We start from the raw sequence: 16,427 nt of genomic DNA on the forward strand, positions 1-16,427 counted from the left end.
AAAACAAGTCTCCTGGTATATGCAATTCTGCCTAATATTAACTGTCCAAGTTCTGGCCTGATACCTGTGAGACCAAATTCTCTAAAACCATTTTCCTTAAATTTTCCTAATTGACTTGGCTGCCTTAGCCTGGACTACATAATCTTAGACCCCCGTCTTTTGTATACTATGATGCACTTTCTTTTCATTTATTATAAATATCGTCTTTGTTTTATTATTATTATTATTATTATTATTATTATTATTATTATTATTAAAATGTGATAAAAATATATATTTTTATTCAGGCACACAAAGAAAGCCTCGGGGGCTTGGGGTCCGGTTGACGTCATCGCCGTGCCTCGTATCGTTCCTTGGTCGGGAAAAACGTGGGGGATCCACATTTCACAGTGTGGGACAAAAATTGCTTCTGTAAGTTTTGTCAGACTCTCTTTTACCCATCGAAACGATATAAGAAGTTTTGTTTGATGCTGCGTGCTTGTTTCTTGAAGAATTACTCACCAGTAGTAGTAATTTAGCCCCCAATGCTAACTGTTGCTACAGCATTGGAAGCACCAGGCAACACAATTTCATCATGTAATTTTTATGCATGTGCCTCTATCTTATCAAGTGGGCACGTATACGCAAGTGATATTATTTATCTCCCGTTTGATAAACACTTAGCAGTAACCAGCGTGTCTGTGAAGGCTAACAGTGGCTAACCAGATTTGCTCCTGTCAAATCTGCTGGCTCAGCCAGTTAAATCTGCCTTTTTTTGGTCCACAGAGTTGCACAAAAATCCACCGACAAGCACTGACACGGCGACTTTAGAAGAATGGAGTATATGCAAGCTCCTGCCACGAGCAGCCAGGGGAATATGTAAGTGAAAAACATATTTTCATGTCGTGAAACCTGCAGTATTCTGTGAAAGTGCTGCCGCATAAGCGTTTATCGAGAGGGAACACACATTTGTAGTTGCTGCCAAAGCTAAAGTTAAGTTCAGTTCAATTTGTAAACCTGAATACTATATATTTTATTGAGTTTACAGAAGTCAGTTTATCTATGTTTTGAACAGCTTTTCCAGACTCCCAGTTTAAGGAAAGAAAATTAATGCGTTTTCACAAATAGAGTACGAATTTCACTCATGTGAAACTGTTTTAAGCCATCTTTATATTAGCATTGTAAGACAGTAAGCTAGCACAAAGGAAACCAGAGTTAATTAAGGTGCACTGATAACAGTTCCTGGGAGAGAAAAGGTTACATGAGTTTGGTTGTTCTGTTTTGTTTTTTGCTTTTATTTTTAGGAGGGGGGGGCAATTGCTGTTTGCATTCTAGGTCTGAATTCTTTAATTTCCTAAACCATTCAATATTGGTTGAATTTAACTCATCAACAGGTCAATATTGATATAATATTTACAAAATAAAGGTATAAATATTCTTGGCATTTCCATGATCTCTTGTAAGTTAATGTGCAGTAATTTGCTGTGCCTGTTGTCTTTATTGGAACTGTCTAAAATAATGAGCGCAAACCTTTTGTTCAATCAGTGGTATGGAATGCCAGATAATTTATTAATTTCACTAAGTCTCACTAATGTTGCTTTGCTCGTCTCCAGCCTGTGCTGTACCTGTGGCGTACCTATTCCTCCTAACCCAGCGAACATGTGTGTTGCCTGCCTGCGTACTCAGGTAGACATCTCAGAAGGAATCCCCAAACAAGTCACAGTGCACTTCTGCAAGCAGTGTGAAAGGTTTGTTTCCTGCATTTTTTTAAAGTGAGATGTACATGTATGGCATCATTGTTTCCTGAAACTATGGTCCTGAAGAATAGGATTTTCAGGCTTGAAATTACATCTTATGCTTTGATACAGATACTTACAGCCTCCAGGCACCTGGGTGCAGTGTGCCCTGGAGTCCAGGGAGCTGCTGGCACTATGCCTTAAGAAACTCAAGAGCTCTATGAACAAAGTGAGTAGACAAACCAAACGTGTTCATGATCATTGAGGGTATAAATTCCAGGTTTTGCCATTCTTTCCTAATCTTTGGTATTCATATGTTGATACAAAACAGTTTTTTTATTAGGTATACTCATTTATGTAATTCTTCTTACATTGTTTTCTTTAAAAAAAGTTTCAGTGACAAATTAATGAGTATCTTGCGATACAAAGGATTAATTTTCTTATTTAGACATTATTTACAATTTAAGTTGAGTCAACACCTATAGCAATATTTACACAAAAAATGAAAATAATTTTTTTATGTACAGTATTCTTTGCAGGGGTTTTGTCATGGATTAGATTGTGATAATACTTTGTTGTCGTTATAGCTGGGATTTCCACCAAAGCTAAAAAATATAAGATGAAGAGCAATATCCACATTGCAGGGCCTGTAATTTATTTTGGCAAAGACAAACTGTTTCACATCATAATATAAATGAAGTATAGTGGTGCCACAGGGATTCTCCATCCTAGGAATTATAATCTGTACATTATGCTTGTTTTACAAAAAACCCACTATTATTATTATTGATGCCTTTATTTCAGTATTTCTTTGAAAAAATTACTATTCCAACTGAAATCTTGACTCCTATCACCTTTTCAATATCAGCTATATATAATCCCCTCATTATTTTTTTCCTTTTACATCATTCAGCCCTTTTGTGCCCCATGGCCATCACAGTACAGTTAAATATTTAATCACAGGTCATGCTGCTTTATGGATTTTACATTTTTCCTTTTCTTGCAGGTGCGTCTTATTGATGCTGGTTTCCTGTGGACAGAACCACACTCCAAGAGGATTAAGATGAAACTGACTATACAGAAAGAGGTAAGAAAGGAAGAGTGGAAGGGATAAGTGTGGGAAAATGACAATTAAACAGATAAGTGACCTGAGATAGACATGTTTTTTAACTAAAGGTCATGTGGAATATTTTCCAAGGGGCAATTGGTACTAAGGAGTGTGTTTTTGAATTAAAACTTTTTTTAAATGTGAAAATATTAATGTCACGGTGTAATGGGTACATCCATCCACGGTAAGGTTTGTGACATTGTGAATCAAAAATGCACCAGACTTGTATGAACAAACTGAAAGCGGAGATGGCTGTTGTTGAATGTGTGTTTAAGCAAGGTGAAATGTTGCCAGAGGCTGTCATCTCATCTCCTTGACCTTTCATGAGAATCTGAGCTCTGTGCTTTCTGGAAACAAATCCTTTGTTAATGCTGTTGGAAGGTCTCTATAATAAAGTCTTCAGATAATAGTGGTCAGGTATTTTTGAAATGGCTCAGAGATAGAAACATGAAAAGCAAACACTCTCCACTCAAAAGATATGACTGTTCAGCATTCAGTTAAAGCATATGGTATAACTGCTTGCTGCCTTTCCCTCTCCAGGTGATGAATGGCGCCATTCTCCAACAGGTGTTTGTGGTGGAGTTTGTCGTCCAGTCCCAGATGTGTGATGATTGCCATCGTGTGGAAGCCAAGGACTTCTGGAAGGCTGTGGTGCAAGTGAGACAGAAGGTGAGTTTGATTTGAACTTTTTGTTTATTTCTTCTTTTGTTTCACTGATGCCATTTCTGCTTCTCAATGTGAGTACTTTCAGAAAATCAGAATATTTAGTTATCAGGTGGGGGAATGGTCCATAGAATGGGCCAAAATTGTACATGCAAGTAAATAGAATTAGCAAAGGGCTACAAAAATATAAAACCTGTATGACAAAAAAAATTTGCCAAGTATATTTTTACTCCTGCACCCTCAAATCTGAGTCCAAATGTGAGCCTATACTTTGCTCATACTAAGGTGTTTGTCTTGATTATTTTAACTCTCCTAAAACACCTGAAATCAGCCCAAGTCTAGATTTAGACCATCTATCCTCTGTTGCGACCTTTCTAAATTAAGCCAAGATATCATGCTGATCATATTACTGAACACTGCCACATTAAGTGCCAAAGTAATATCTCTTCACTAACAGACCTTTACTGTGAAACAGCTGAATTGCATGTTTGACTTAACAGCGTAGAAAGATCACCAGTGTTTACATGTTCTTACTTGTTTCTCAGCAGCCCTCTGTCCCAGGGATGTAGTTTTACCAGTTTCAATTTGTGCCAAAAAACAAAACAGAGCATGGTGATAGCTGCAGGTAAAGAGGATTTTACCCGGGGCATTTTTGAAAGGTCAAAGAAGGAAACTGGTCATGGCAGAAACTCTGCAGTTATTGCACTAGTAAAAGTTTAAATAATTGAGGCTTTGGGCTGGAGCGATCAGCAAGAATCTATATATGATAATAATGAGTTGTTTTTTGTTTGTTTGTTTTTTCTTTTTTTTTTTTTTACAGACTGCTCATAAAAAGACATTCTACTATCTGGAACAGCTCATCCTCAAGCACAAGCTTCACCAGAATGCCCTCAACATCAAAGAAATCCATGGTAGGTCAAAGGCATCATATTTAATATATTTATCATTTATTTTTTTATTTTATTTTTTTTCTCTTGTGTGTTAGTATATGAATTCATATATTTTCCTCAGTGAATCCAACTGAAATTACACTGAAAAATAGGAAACTTGTCTTTTGTCACCAACGTCACTAATGTGGATTAGAACTAAGCAGAACATAATAATGTGTCGAGTGTTAATTACTGCCTCCCCTACCATACAGCAGCCCATGCATGCATATCGCAGGCGCCAATCACTTCATACAGCTGTCCCCACATGGGCCTCAGAGGGGCAAGCATTGTGCGTCTAATCAGTGTCCTGTAATCAGAGCAGGCATTCCATCCAAGATTGCTGTAATGCACCCTGTTTAGAGATGCTAAAGCCCATACTGTGTGCACACGCAGACACACATGCTTTACACTGAATGACAGCTCAGCTCTGGGGTTTTAGCCTGACAGTATATTTTAAATCATGTCCACTTCTTGGCAGGACTTATAAGCTTTACAAAGGTTACAACATGTGGCTGCCATATTTTCTCTGGTTATTGTCTGCTCCCTTGTGTGTGTTGTGCTGATGCATATGAATTCCGCAACAGTGATGACCCGTGAAGTGTTCCTTTGATGAATTGAATAGTGGAGGGTTTCATGTTATTGCTCCCCTTTCTTAGAGGGGATTGATTTCTACTATGGCTCCAAGCAACATGCCCAGAAGATGGTGGATTTCCTCCAATGCACTGTGCCCTGCAGGTGGGTGATGCTCCACTCTGTGCCTGTGATGCCTAGTCTTAACTCGTATTGCCTTTTTAATTTCCATATGTTTAAATTCTGAACACAACCCCTACAGTAGTAAAACTGATCTTGACCATCTAGAGTCAGCTCCTGTGTTTTATGTTGTGCAAATAGTGGAGGAAAAATGGTTGCTATGAAAATATGCTTTCAATGATTGATCTCCTAATAAACATCAACAAAGAATGTGTGAAAGTATTTGTTTTCCACATGTTTTCATCAGTAAAGAAAAAGCTGTAAATGCTATTTCTGGATGATTAAAAGTTTTTGTAATTAATGTGTTTGTGGCTTTATAATCGACATGGCCTCCAGCAGCTCAGTTAAACTGCAATATATCCAAGTCTTTTTCATGCGAGCAATAATCCTGTTGCATTCAAGCCTTTTTCTTAGGATTTGTCTAACTGGGACAGGGACTTTGCTGCATCTCTAAATGGCGCCTGTGAGGACAATGATGACTGAATCTTGTTTTCATTTTAAAGGTCAAAGACATCCCAGCGCCTCATCTCTCATGACATCCATTCAAACACGTACAACTACAAGAGTACCTTCTCTGTGGAGATTGTACCTGTCTGCAAGGTATGCAACTATCTGTCTTCCTAATACTCTGTCATAGAGCTTTGCTTTTTTTTTTTGCTCTCAAAAAAAAAAAAAATCAACTGTTGATTGACTGTTGAAGCCAATACACACCCATACTGTCCACATTCTTAGTTTTGTGAAATAGTTGTCAGAAAGCTGTCAAATTTTCTATTGATTTGCAGATGGGATTGTGAGGCTTGCCAAGAATCTTTCTTGTAATGTTTATTTTTGATAACAGCAAGTGAAATGAATCATTTAAGAAACTTGATGTACTGATGATTAAACCTAAGCTTAGTCTAATTTGATGTGTGGCTTTAGTTCTGTGATTTAAACAGCTGTACATGAAAGACAGGGATCATACAGGACAAAGTATGAAAACAAAGAACTGAAAATACATACATTTGAATGCATAGACAAAAGTCTTACTGTCCTTATGACCTCCATTTCACCCTGCTGTCTTCTTTCCAGGACAACGTTGTGTGTCTTTCCCCACGTCTGGCTCAAAGCCTGGGGAATATGGGTCAGGTGTGTGTATGCATCCGTGTCACCAGCACCATCCACCTCATTGATCCAAACACCCTGCAAAGTGAGTAGGACAACTGTCTGCTGAGTTCTCACAACTTCAGTGGCAGCTGAACCAATTGTAATTGAATATAACTATGGTCTTGTGAAGTTGGTACACACTGTTTGATTGTTGCTGATGATTACTCTGATTTAAAATGCATATTTCAAAAATCTATGACAAATGATCCTTCACAAAGCAAATTTGAAATCAAATCAACTCAAATTTCTCAACCTGAAGTGGATCAGGGTAAAATAAATAAAACAAACTCCAGGATATCGTAGTTAGTAAAGACACTAAAAGGGAGATCATCTAAAATCAGGATAGGTTCTCCTCCTACATAAATGTGATTCTCAAAGAAGATAATTACTTAGCCAGATGTTTTCATCAGGCAGATTTTCATGGCAATAGTGGATGCATGTCTCATCTAGTTTTCAGCACTTGTAGCACTTTAGTTTTTTTCCATACAGTATTCTGGGCGGAGGAGAAATTCACCTATATTATGTCGTGTTCTTTTTTTTTTTTTTTTTTTTTGCTTGGGCAATATCCAAAATGTTATATGTTGATATAGTCCAGCACAGATATATTGCATTGCATGTATTGCACTATATGATATAAAGGATAGAATATCGGCCCAAATAGAGCGTGAGCATGGAGAAGGATCTCAAGCTAAATCTTCCAGCATCCTACTGAAACCATTCCATGAAGGACTGGGGCTGGTCTGAGAGGAAAATGAGTCTCTGTCCAGCATTAATACAATGTTCCTATAAAAAAAAGTGCTCATTGTGAGTAACTGAGCGTCATTGCTTCAATGAAACCCTTCAATGCTGCACTAAATTGACCTCTGTCTGTGTACCACATGTTTTTCATAGTTGTTTAACAGCTCCCCTCTGTTCCCAGTCACGGCATAAAGCGAGACACAACAAAAATTAAAGAACATTTCCAGTTTGCATTATGCCTGCTGACATAGCCAAGTCAGCATATTCAGGGGGCTTTATAATCTATGCAAATGTGGTGACAATTAGTGATGATGTGTTTCCTCTCTATCCGGTGTAATCACTCATGATATGAGAGGCTGAGGCACTTCTCGACAGATTTCTGACATTTGGGAAACAGCGCACACGTTTTTAATTACTCTTCAAAGAGTAGGCTATTTTTGTTATAGAAGGCTTTTTTGAGCAGACAGAATAGCAGAAACAGCCTGCAGGTAGAGCTCTGTTCAGCAGATTTAGGCCGTAGTAGGCAAGTAACTCAAGTATTAAAAAAACGTGTTGGATCTTATTCACTTTATTTGCAGTGGATGGAAAACTATCATTCCTGTCTGAATTGTTTGGAATTTGAATAGAAGAAAAAACATTAGTCGGCAAAATCAGATTTTTACTTACCTTAGTATCACATTTCAAGGGATCAAAGGGTTCCTTACCTAACTTTTCAAGTGCTTTAACTGTCAAGGAAAACTTAGGAGGCACTTTTTAATTAGTGCTCCCACTTCTTGACTGACTGCCTAAATGCATCACCTGAAGGGCAGTAATAAATACATGATTACGTTGCATCCTCTTAGTTGCTGAGGTGGATGGAAACACATACTGGCGTAATCCTTTCAACAGCCTCTGTAACCCACGGCAACTGGAGGAGTTCATTGTCATGGACATTGACATCATCAGGGATCAGAAGCTCGGTGCCGGAGCAGGCTTGAGGTCCAATAAGGTGAACGTCTATGTGTGTGTTGTTGCAGAACAGATTGCATTATGCAGGAACATTGTTCTTCTCTAGGAAGCAAAATCAATAGCGAACCATTAAATTATCCCCGAACCTGTACGCTGGATTCTACAGCAGCGTTTGTTTCAGTGACAGGGAGGCAATATGCTTTGTTGGAACAGAGTTGGCATTCTCTCTTTCATCTGTCTCAGTTTTCCATTATTATTGATGCAACTGTCGGAACTAATTGGAGGAAGAGAACAAGAATAATGTTCTTCCAATGGCTTGAAACTTAATTTATATTCCCTCCTCTGTGTGTTTGGTTGTGGGTTACAGCACACACTGGCTGAGGTGTGGGTTCAGAAAACTTCAGAGATGGATACCAGTCAGCAGTATCACTGTCGTACATTCCTGGGTCACCTGCTGAACATTGGAGACCTGGTTTTGGGGTTAGTGGGAAGCATTGACAAGATGTTTGTTCATTGACTGCACAGTTTCGATGTTGACACTTTATGGCACTTTTACCTTTTTTAACTGTCCAGGTTTGACTTTGCCAATTCTAACGTCAATGACGAGTACCTGAATAAGATGAACCCTCATCATGTTCCTGATGTGGTAAGACTCAACTGCACTGCTTCACATCTTCAGTGCACAGACCTGGGCTTCATATAATACTGCCAGTGCTTGTTGCTGACTGGATTAACACTGACCTCTAGTGGCAGCATGAAATACTTCATTCACACATTGAATCACATCAGAAAATGATGAAGAAGATGGTGGTTTTAGTTTGCAAAATGTCAATTTTCATAGGTGCTGATCAAGAAGAGCTATGACCGCACCAGAAGAGTGAAGCGCAGGAACTGGAAACTGCAAGAGATGTCCAAAGACCGTGATGGTATGGACACAGATGATGAGAGGTAAGAAGTCCAACTCATGCAATTCACTAGTGACTGAATTAAAACCGCAAGATGGCAAGATGTGAAAACACTTAGCTGAAATGGTGACTAAAGACCTGCCATTGTTTTTAGTTCATTGGTGAATAGTTTGATGTGAGTGCCAAGAATGCCATGTATCCTGTAGGTTTTTGGGGTCTGTGTGTGTTTTTATAATGCTTGGCCAAATGGGCTTGGTTTTTAATCTGCTTCTCTGTCCTCAGACAATACCAGGACTTCCTGGAGGACCTGGAAGAGGATGAGTCTCTTAGGAAGAATGTCAACATCTACAGAGGTGAACAGCTGGACACTGCAGAATTTTTATTCTACATCAGTATCTCAAGAGATTTCAGCCTTTCTGTTTTATTTGTATTTCCTGTGTCATACTATGGTTAGTTTACTGTGAATGCCTGCTTAGGTTCCTGATAGAAATCAAAGCAGTTAGTTATAGCTGATGTGTTGTATAGTGAATGAGAAAGTAATTTTTGTATTTCAGACGCATCAAAGATCCCAGTGGAGAGTGACACTGATGATGATGGTGCACCACGTATCTCCTTGATGGAGATGCTGGAGGAACTCAGCCTTTCAGATGCCACCGGGGGAGAAGGTGCTGACATGATGACAGACTAACCAGTTGCCGTCTTGCCTATGTGGCACTGACATCTCACCCTTGAAAACACAGGTCTTCTCACGATACAGTGATGAAATTATACATCGCCAAGTTTGAACTGTAATTTTTAAGACTGATAAAACCATTGAAACATGATGTTTTAATTTGGAAATGAATTTATTCTTCTGACTGTGCTGTCATGAAACTGAACTGGTCATTGACTGGGCCTGCAACATTAACATATATTCTATTCACCTTTGTCACAGAGAGTTTTTGAAGTAAAGTGGAATCCTTATCCACTATATTAAAATAAATATTTACTCTTATGGATACTTTCTGCTTGAGGATTAGACATTTGTTGTTAAATTCTTTACTGTTCTAATCCACTAGAGGTAGCATTGGGCCTCTGAGAAAAACGGAATTAAGGCCCACAAAAAGCCACATTTTAAGTGAGCCAAGTCTGTTTATACTGTGATCTGACTACCATAGGAAATATTCCAAAACACACCCACCAGTGCTAGCTGTCTGCCAAAACACAGGGGTGACGATGAGCCTAAAAAATCCCAGCAGGAGCAGTTTAAAATGACTTGAACAGTTAATAGCTTTATATTTATTATATATTTTTTTCTTTTGCTGTGTGAAACTATAACATAAGCTTACGCACAGCCTTCACTCCAACACTAATCCAAACCATAACTAACTTTGAGATAGTTTGATTTTTGTTTGCCAGAAGGTTTGTTTCATTACTGTCCAGACTTCATCATATGAAGCTTTATGTTTTCTGAGACAGTATATTAATGTATGTATAAGAGTTGATTGGTCTTTGTAACATAGGTCATATTTGATTGTGAGGGGGAGGAGGAAGACTGTGTCTTGGTTGTGAACAGTAATCAGATCTACTTGGGAAAGTGAATGAGGTGTTTTAGTGGGCGTGGGTGTGGTGGGGGAAACAAAAATGCAGAGTAGGGGGTCCCCCCCCCATCACCCTGCTGATTTCATTTTTCTCACCATGTTTGCATGCACGGAAACTGATAACTCACTTTTGAGGTATTTGAGGTATCCAAAGACAAATGTTATGTTGTGTAAGGGATGATGACGCTGTTCCTCTGGTTTGGAATTAATTTCCAAAGTACCAGCAGTGAAGCAGGTTGGGGCAGTTCATGTAAAGACTGCAGTGTCTAAACTACTTCTTCCTATTTTGAACAAGCGCTTACCTTTGTGATGCTGGCAAAATTGCAGAGTTTATCCAAGCATAACCGGTGAACCAAAGCGGCACTGCCTCTGTTTATACATCAATAATGCACAATGCGAAGTGTTAGAATTGAGCATGTCAGCAAACCCTTGGAAGAGGAGATAAGGTTTCCTAACTGTATGTCTGATTGCTCCAAAACAAAGAGGCACCTTCTCAGTTTGTACTTAAATTTCCTTTCCTTGGGTGGTTAGGTTGTGAGTTTATTCTCTGGATTGTCCTTCAGGATAGGAAAAATGTTTTTCTCAGTCTGTTTAAATCAAAAGGGCATCAAGTTAGTACTTTTTAGTATAGTAAGTATATGTTTTTGTATCCAGATGAGAATAATGGGCCTTGTCGTTTGGAAATCAAACTGTTCTACATTTGTATGTACGTTTCGGTCATACAGTACATTCAGAGTAATATTTCCATCCCTTCTGTTTATCACAAGTTGCAACTTTATGCTGAAATCCCATCTTTCTGGTATCAGAGAAAACACCATTATTTGAGGGCAAATTTCTTGGGGAAGACTTAAAAATGGAAATCGTGTGCATTTAAGGTTCTTGTGAACACAATGGCCTCCAGCTGCTCAGCCAAACTGAGTGAGCCATTGGAAGAGATGTGACCAAATCAGTTCAACCCTTTGTGGAGATTGAGGGCTTGGTACCTTTCCAAAAAAGTGTTTTAATTGCTAAATTAACCACAGAAACCTCTAGTAGATGAGCAAGATAAAATAGTAGCCCATTTCGTTCCCGGTCTGAATTCTGATGCTTTCCCTTTAATGAATGTGCTAAAGCTTCTAAAATTCTGTGCGACTTGTCCATGAGGTCTGGATGGATGCGGAAGAAAATTGATTATGATAAAGTAGCTCGATGACAAAATATGAAGATAATAATATATCTGATATATATGCTTTACTTTCTGGACCTTATTGCTTTATGCGTCACGAAGTGAGCCGGTAAAGTGGAGCAGCTCACCGCCGGGTTATACCTGCTGGCTCCGGTGCAGCACAACCGCGCTGCCGACGTCAGAGCCGGGACTGCGGCGCAGGCCGGGCCGCAGGATGGAGCGACGGATGCGCAGGAGGAAAGTTTAAAGATGCTGCACCAAGCGACGGAGTTCAGGGGACTGCAGCAAAAAAACAAAACATCCAACCCCTCCTGGCCCTCCGATGCGTGGTCCGGCTCCTTGTGGCTTCGTTTACACACGCCGGCCTAAGAGCCATCGGCTGCTTCGCTTCACCTGCATGATCTGATCTGGGATCCAGGTGAGTGTGTGTGTGCGCGCGCGCGCGCGTGGCAGTGAGTGGTGGGTGTGGTGTGAGTCCCGCTCCGTATGACCGGCCGTGCACATATAGGCCAGGGGCAAACTGGAGAGGCAGCTTTCTTTGGTCTACACAAAGCAGCGGCGGCGGGACCGGGATCATCCTGATCCAACCGCCTCCATCAGCACACACAAACCGGCGATCCGACGGCGGCTGCTGAGGTGAGTACGGAGGGATTCCCTTAGACACCACACAGCCCACAGTCAGCGTCCAGGAGCAGTCAAAGACAAATCACAGTGGACAGACATATAGGGGAGAAGTGTATCATTGCGATGTGCACCTCATTTATTATGGCGTGCTTTTACCATCTGGGTTGGAAGTTGCCCAATAACTTTTCATTTAACAGTTGTTTTTTTTTTCCTTTTCCAGTTTTTGTGGTTAAACGTCTTCTTGTTAGTGTTGGTCAAGACATTTCCTGTTATTAAGATCAGTAAAATACCTGAATGTGCTTCGGTGGTTGTGACCTCAGTGCATCCTGCCAAATTATCTCCTGCGCACCGAACCTTGTTACTTCAGCTCTTCTATCAAATTAAAGTATATTCTAGAAAGCCAGGTGAGCCCACCTGCATTGTGGCAGGTAGCGCACCTGTTGGCCCCGCCCCCACCGGTGCAGCAGGTTCTGTTAATGCCTGCGGCTACCAAAAACCTTAATTCAAATCAGCTCCAGCTTCTTCTTTTTTTTTTTTTTATCATATACTTGACAAACTACAAAGTAATAATTTAGGAACAAATGAGTTCAGACCTTTTAATACAAATGAGTGTTTTGTACGTATGTATATGTTGACGTGCACCTTGTGGTCTGTGATTTATGCTCTGCAGGGGTGGAAACCTGCTGCTCATTACACAGCTTAAAGTCCTTTGTCCCATGTGTGAACATGTGTGTCATGTGTGGGAATAAGTGAGGACGGTTTAATGTCCACATGGGACCCTTGGCTTTGGTCTTTCTGTGCAACTAAATCCTATAAGACCCTGGGAACACATGAGGCTTGCCTGATTGCCCCCTCAGGATGATGCTGTGCCCTCAGAGGTGGTTGAGCTGTGCTCCCATTTCCACTTCCTTATTAATAAACAGGCAACCACAAGGATTTTTTTACCTGGAGATTATTTGCCATTGTGGTTGCAACATTTACCCAAAGATAATTGTTACTACAGGACAGAGCATGTTTTGTGTGTCTGAGGTGGTTTAGCAATCGTGATTAATATTACTTTAATAAAATTATTAAATATGAATAATGTTATAATAACAGCGATTCATTATAATTTGCACTAGAGAGGCAAATTATTACTGTGATTATGCAGATAGCCATGCAGATTTCCCCAAATACTGTTTTGTACTTACTCTGTATTTTTTTTTGTAAAATTTATCACCAATTAATTCATAGATGATACATTTGCAAACAGATACCTGTATATATTTGCATTTGTGTGCCAATGCTGATAGGATTTTGTATTCTCTAACTCTTTTTTAAAACCCATTTAATATCCATGGACTCACAGCCTTCCAGTCCTCTGTGTATATACATATATAATCGCCCTTCATCTCTTTCTTGAATCTCACATTTCTCCGTCTCCGTCCAGCCAACAGGATGAACTTCAAAAACTTCAGGGAGTACCTGGCCTGGTTGTACTACCAGTACCTGCTCATCACTGGCATCTATGTCCTGGAGCCTTGGGAAAAGTCCATTTTTAACTCCATCCTTTTCTCGGCCATCGCCATGGTGATCTACACCTCATATGTCTTTGTGCCCATCCATGTGCGCCTTGCACTGGAGTTCTTCTCCGGGATCCTTGGTGGTCAGCCTGAGAGTACCATGGCACTCATGAACTAAAAGGAGAGAATATGGAGAAAAAGGGCAGCAGCTTGGTGGATCAGCATGAGTTTCCAAATAATTTCTTATATATCAGCTTGTTAGCCTTGAGTTTGTCTTTTCGTCGTGTGTGACCTAAACCACCACAGTCAGCCAGCTCAGCCAGATGAGACTGAACACATGACACCCTTAGTAGAAATGGAAAGCAGAGCCTTACCTTCTTCTTTACATCCCAAACCCTCTGGCCTTACCCCATGGTATTACGCACGGCTGTACAATACTTTCACACCCTTGCTGTGAAACGTCTTGTGAAATGTTTTGCTTGTCAGATTTGTTTTTGGGTTTTTTCCCCCCACCGTGTGTCCTGTGTGAGTGCATACCACTTCTTGGTTTTGCATGAAAGGATCATACATTAGTAGTAGATTTGCATGCTTGTCTCACTACAGAATGCTACTAGACTCTTTTCTCCTCTTCAAGACTTTTAAAGCACCATTTTCAGCAATTCAGCTTTTCACCTCCATAACATTGAGGGGATTTGTTAGATACAGACTAAAAGCTGAGCGGTCACAATTGGAGTGTCAAGGCTGATTTTAAGCATAAGTAAGATTCTAAACTTCCCATAATACAACTAAGAAGGCTCTTTTGATGGATCCTCGCTGAATGATTAAGTGCTACATGGATGGATATGACTTTTTGGTACTGAAATCACTGCAGTGAACTTTACTTTTGCCATTTACATTGTCTGATTTCTGAGTGGAAACCACATGAACAATGAGACAAACAGTAGCTAACAGTGGCATTTACTCAACGCTGACAACTTGACAACAATTAGTGAATTCATCAACTCTTGGAATTGAGAATAACAACCGTCTTACCTTCTATTGGCTGCTCACTACAGAGTCAAATATTGAGCATCTATTTTGCAGAAAGTGGTGAATGAGGCAACTGAGTCACAAAAGATGATAAACAACTGCTATGTCTGTCCATCTACTGCATCTATGTCGCCATGGTAACGCTGATTTCAGCTCACCCTCACTCACCCCAACATTTCCCTTTTCCCTTTTTCCATTGCACTTAAACTTACTGAATGCTCTATGGTTTTGTATCAGAATCACTATCACCTTTAGTGATAGTGATTCTGATTCTAGATTCTAGTTGCCTTTATTCAGTGTCATGCCAGCTGGCAGGCTACATTGCATGTTTCATTGTGCAGATGAGCTTCAAAGAGAGAGAAACCCGAGAGGAACAGCTTTGCTATGCAATGAGACTAAAAGTGTAACTATCAGGGATTTGTTTAACAACTGTAGAATGTTTGCACCAGGCCTCCCATTGCCACTTTACTGGTCAAAATGTGTACTGTGACAAAATAATAGCATGGATGTGTACCAAACCCTCTTTTTATCTTGTTTTTAACTGTTGGTACGTCGGAAAGGTGTGTTCCGCACTGAGCATGAGCAAATATTTGTACAGCAAACCTTTGTGTTTTAGGCTTGGCTTTGTTAATAACGTAGTTCAGTCATTCAACAGCCTTTCAACTCAAAGAAGAACAGTTTACTGTCGGATCCAATATTCAGTCAAATTGGCCAGTATGAAAAGAAAAAGCCTGCCTGGTGGACAAAAAAAAAACAGTCTTCCTTGCCTATAGTTGATCTATAGAGACTGAACCAGAGAGAGAATGAGTTGTGTATCTGGTAGTGGTGATGAGCACTGCATTTAGTTATGTGTTCAAGATCATTTTTTCATTATTATTATGTGCTTTGGGTCAAGGGGTTGCTGATTACAGTCTGAACCTGGTATCTAAGTTAAATTTATTTATATGGAATTATATATTTATACAAACTGGTAAATGCTTGGCTGGTTACAATGTCAATTACCAAACCTTTTTGTTGATTATTTATAACTGTGTTCTTTTGTGGCCATAAATTACACAAGCTAGTACTTTGACTTTCCTCCTGAAAGTGCTTTTATATTGTTCCCAGTTCATGTAATTTCATTTCACATTTTTTTTAAACATTTTCAGTGATTCCATATATTTCCTGGATAAGAATGACGTGTGCTCCTATGAGGCCTTTATCACCATTCACCAAATGAATGCTTCATTGATACATGATAACCTCACATCGCTGCAATATTCGGAAAATAAAGACATCTGAAAACACAGCTGTGCTATTTCGTCCTCAGTTTTCTGAAAGTGCGTGCACAGCTACTGTAGTTTGTAATATGTATTCGTGCTGCACATATATCAGTTCTGCATTTTAATCAAGCACAGTGGTCACTCTGAAATGGAAAAGAAGCAAAGCAAAAGCTTATGGGCAGGCCATTCCTGACACAATAGACTGTACGACATAAAGTGAATTCACACAATAGAGCAAAGCCACCAAACCAGTTCTCTGTTGGCAGTTCAGGAATGAATGTCCAGGGGCATAGTGTTCCCTCCTGGAGAGACCGGCTAACCTGTAGATGTCGATCCTCAGGCCTATACCATGTCCACATATTTTGT

The 16,427-nt window shown here is 39.8% G+C and overlaps 2 protein-coding genes across 2 annotated transcripts; both read left to right on the forward strand.

Annotated features, from left to right (window-relative positions):
* Positions 1–308: 308 nt before the first annotated feature.
* nmd3 (NMD3 ribosome export adaptor) lies at positions 309–9,914 on the forward strand. Its single transcript, XM_029517869.1, has 16 exons — positions 309–411; positions 766–858; positions 1,593–1,727; positions 1,848–1,944; positions 2,722–2,802; positions 3,364–3,492; positions 4,307–4,397; positions 5,072–5,150; positions 5,669–5,765; positions 6,234–6,351; positions 7,889–8,034; positions 8,362–8,474; positions 8,568–8,640; positions 8,836–8,942; positions 9,182–9,252; positions 9,454–9,914. The coding sequence occupies exons 2-16, from the start codon at positions 815–817 to the stop codon at positions 9,585–9,587; spliced, it is 1,515 nt and encodes a 504-aa protein (XP_029373729.1). The 5' UTR covers positions 309–411; positions 766–814; the 3' UTR covers positions 9,588–9,914.
* A 2,233-nt stretch (positions 9,915–12,147) lies between these two features.
* sptssb (serine palmitoyltransferase, small subunit B) lies at positions 12,148–16,081 on the forward strand. The gene is made up of 2 exons (XM_029517776.1): positions 12,148–12,280; positions 13,698–16,081. The coding sequence occupies exon 2, from the start codon at positions 13,706–13,708 to the stop codon at positions 13,946–13,948; it is 243 nt and encodes an 80-aa protein (XP_029373636.1). The 5' UTR covers positions 12,148–12,280; positions 13,698–13,705; the 3' UTR covers positions 13,949–16,081.
* Positions 16,082–16,427: the final 346 nt, after the last annotated feature.

This window comes from Echeneis naucrates, chromosome 13 (assembly GCF_900963305.1).
Source record: "Echeneis naucrates chromosome 13, fEcheNa1.1, whole genome shotgun sequence".
In the NCBI taxonomy this organism is placed as follows: domain Eukaryota; kingdom Metazoa; phylum Chordata; class Actinopteri; order Carangiformes; family Echeneidae; genus Echeneis; species Echeneis naucrates.

Bases quoted from the DNA above. Each gene is read 5' to 3' on its own strand.
- sptssb (XM_029517776.1), top strand. From the start codon at position 13,706: ATGAACTTCAAAAACTTCAGGGAGTACCTGGCCTGGTTGTACTACCAG.
- nmd3 (XM_029517869.1), top strand. From the start codon at position 815: ATGGAGTATATGCAAGCTCCTGCCACGAGCAGCCAGGGGAATAT. The intron at 1,728-1,847 runs GTTTGTTTCCTG...GCTTTGATACAG, and splicing joins TTCTGCAAGCAGTGTGAAAG to ATACTTACAGCCTCCAGGCA. The intron at 2,803-3,363 runs GTAAGAAAGGAA...TTCCCTCTCCAG, and splicing joins AACTGACTATACAGAAAGAG to GTGATGAATGGCGCCATTCT.